Genomic DNA, 1,432 nt, shown 5'->3' with positions numbered 1-1,432 from the left:
GTGTTCAAAATGACCCTGATTACAATAAGACTAAGATGACTGATTCAACATACCTGGAACATTTTAGGAACATGCCGTCTTAAGTAAGACATGATCCTAGCATTTGAGTGGAGGTTATCTTCATTATCACTGGTTTCACAAACGCTCACCTGCAACATTACCCTTATGATAAATATGGCAGAAAATTATATGTGAACAAGTCAACCGTTTCTAAATTACTCTTTTATTCTCATACATTATGAATATTATTCTCACATGTATAATCATACTACCAAATGGAAAAAAGGGACACCAAAAATACCTTTGCATAATTCATGTTATACAGACAGTTCCTATCAACAGAAAGATCACACAAAATAATTGCATTGGCATGGACGACACACTCCATGGGTTTCAATATGCGAATAAATCTCTGCCGAGAAGAACTTCCTGGCTCAGGTTCTGATGCAAATAACCGATAAGATTTCATTTTACGATCATAGAGGCCTAGGATCTCAACCTGAAAGAAGCAGAAGACTCTGTATAACTTTGAATAAACCAATTTTACAAAATGTTCACAAAAAAAAACATTAATAAAATTATTAAAACCTATCAGGTTTTAATAATTAGTAGTGGACAACTACAGAATAGAAGTGTTCTTACCTGAGAACTCACTTCCCCCAAAACTGCTTAACACCCTTAATTAAACTGTGTAAGAACTAAACCTGATTTTCTACTTGTTATGGCCTACCTTCACAGCCTTCTTTGTGCCGTCAGCTGTACTTGTGCCAAGGCTTACAATGCCCAATTCCACTGTAGTCCCATCAAAACCAAAGTCATACACCTTATCTTGGAGCATGACAGAGCAAATACATCTCATATACTGGTACATCTTGTTGATGAAGTTTCTGTCCACCTAAAACAAAGTATATCTTATATAGAAAAAATTACATGGGGGGGAAAAAAAATGGCAGTTGCTCCTCCTAATTTTCACAAATGCTCACTTTTTCAAACAATCTTTAGTTTTACATACACAGTCACAAGCATGAATCACATGTGTAGAGTGAAATCAAACAAACAAACACACATATAGGGAATACACATAACCCACCTTGACCCAAGTTTCTACATTGGCTATGGAAGTCTGGCATGACCAGTGGTAAATAAGCTTCAACACTGAAGTAGGAGGAACCTTGTCGATGGGTGTGGAGCCAAAGAGGGAGCCACTGAACACTGATACATACTTCTTCCCACAGCACTCGCTGAGCCACACATAACCTCCGCTCATTGTTAGTACCTTGGGGTCTGAGAACATCCCCAACTGAAAAAGAGGTTTACAGTCAGCTGGGTGTAGATACCTTAAAAGAAAATATTATTAGTAAATAAGTATAAAGATAATCAAATATGTAAATACTTTTCCCAAAACTTTAATATTATAACTTTGTTCTTCAGA

The 1,432-nt window shown here is 36.5% G+C and overlaps 1 protein-coding gene across 1 annotated transcript in view; it reads right to left on the bottom strand.

The window, feature by feature from the left end:
• The window catches only part of LOC119590726, a gene marked incomplete in the record, with an annotated part of 107,158 nt that overhangs the window by 14,372 nt on the left and 91,354 nt on the right, over nt 1–1,432 (bottom strand). The window contains 4 exon segments of the mRNA XM_037939414.1: nt 54–149; nt 302–499; nt 731–895; nt 1,091–1,300. Coding sequence (XP_037795342.1) covers nt 54–149; nt 302–499; nt 731–895; nt 1,091–1,300 — 669 coding nt within the window.

The sequence above is a fragment of the Penaeus monodon genome, chromosome 27 (genome assembly GCF_015228065.2).
Source record: "Penaeus monodon isolate SGIC_2016 chromosome 27, NSTDA_Pmon_1, whole genome shotgun sequence".
NCBI lineage: Eukaryota > Metazoa > Arthropoda > Malacostraca > Decapoda > Penaeidae > Penaeus > Penaeus monodon.
The sequence above is the reverse complement of the archived record's forward strand: the minus strand, read 5'-3'. Positions and strand labels throughout refer to the sequence as shown.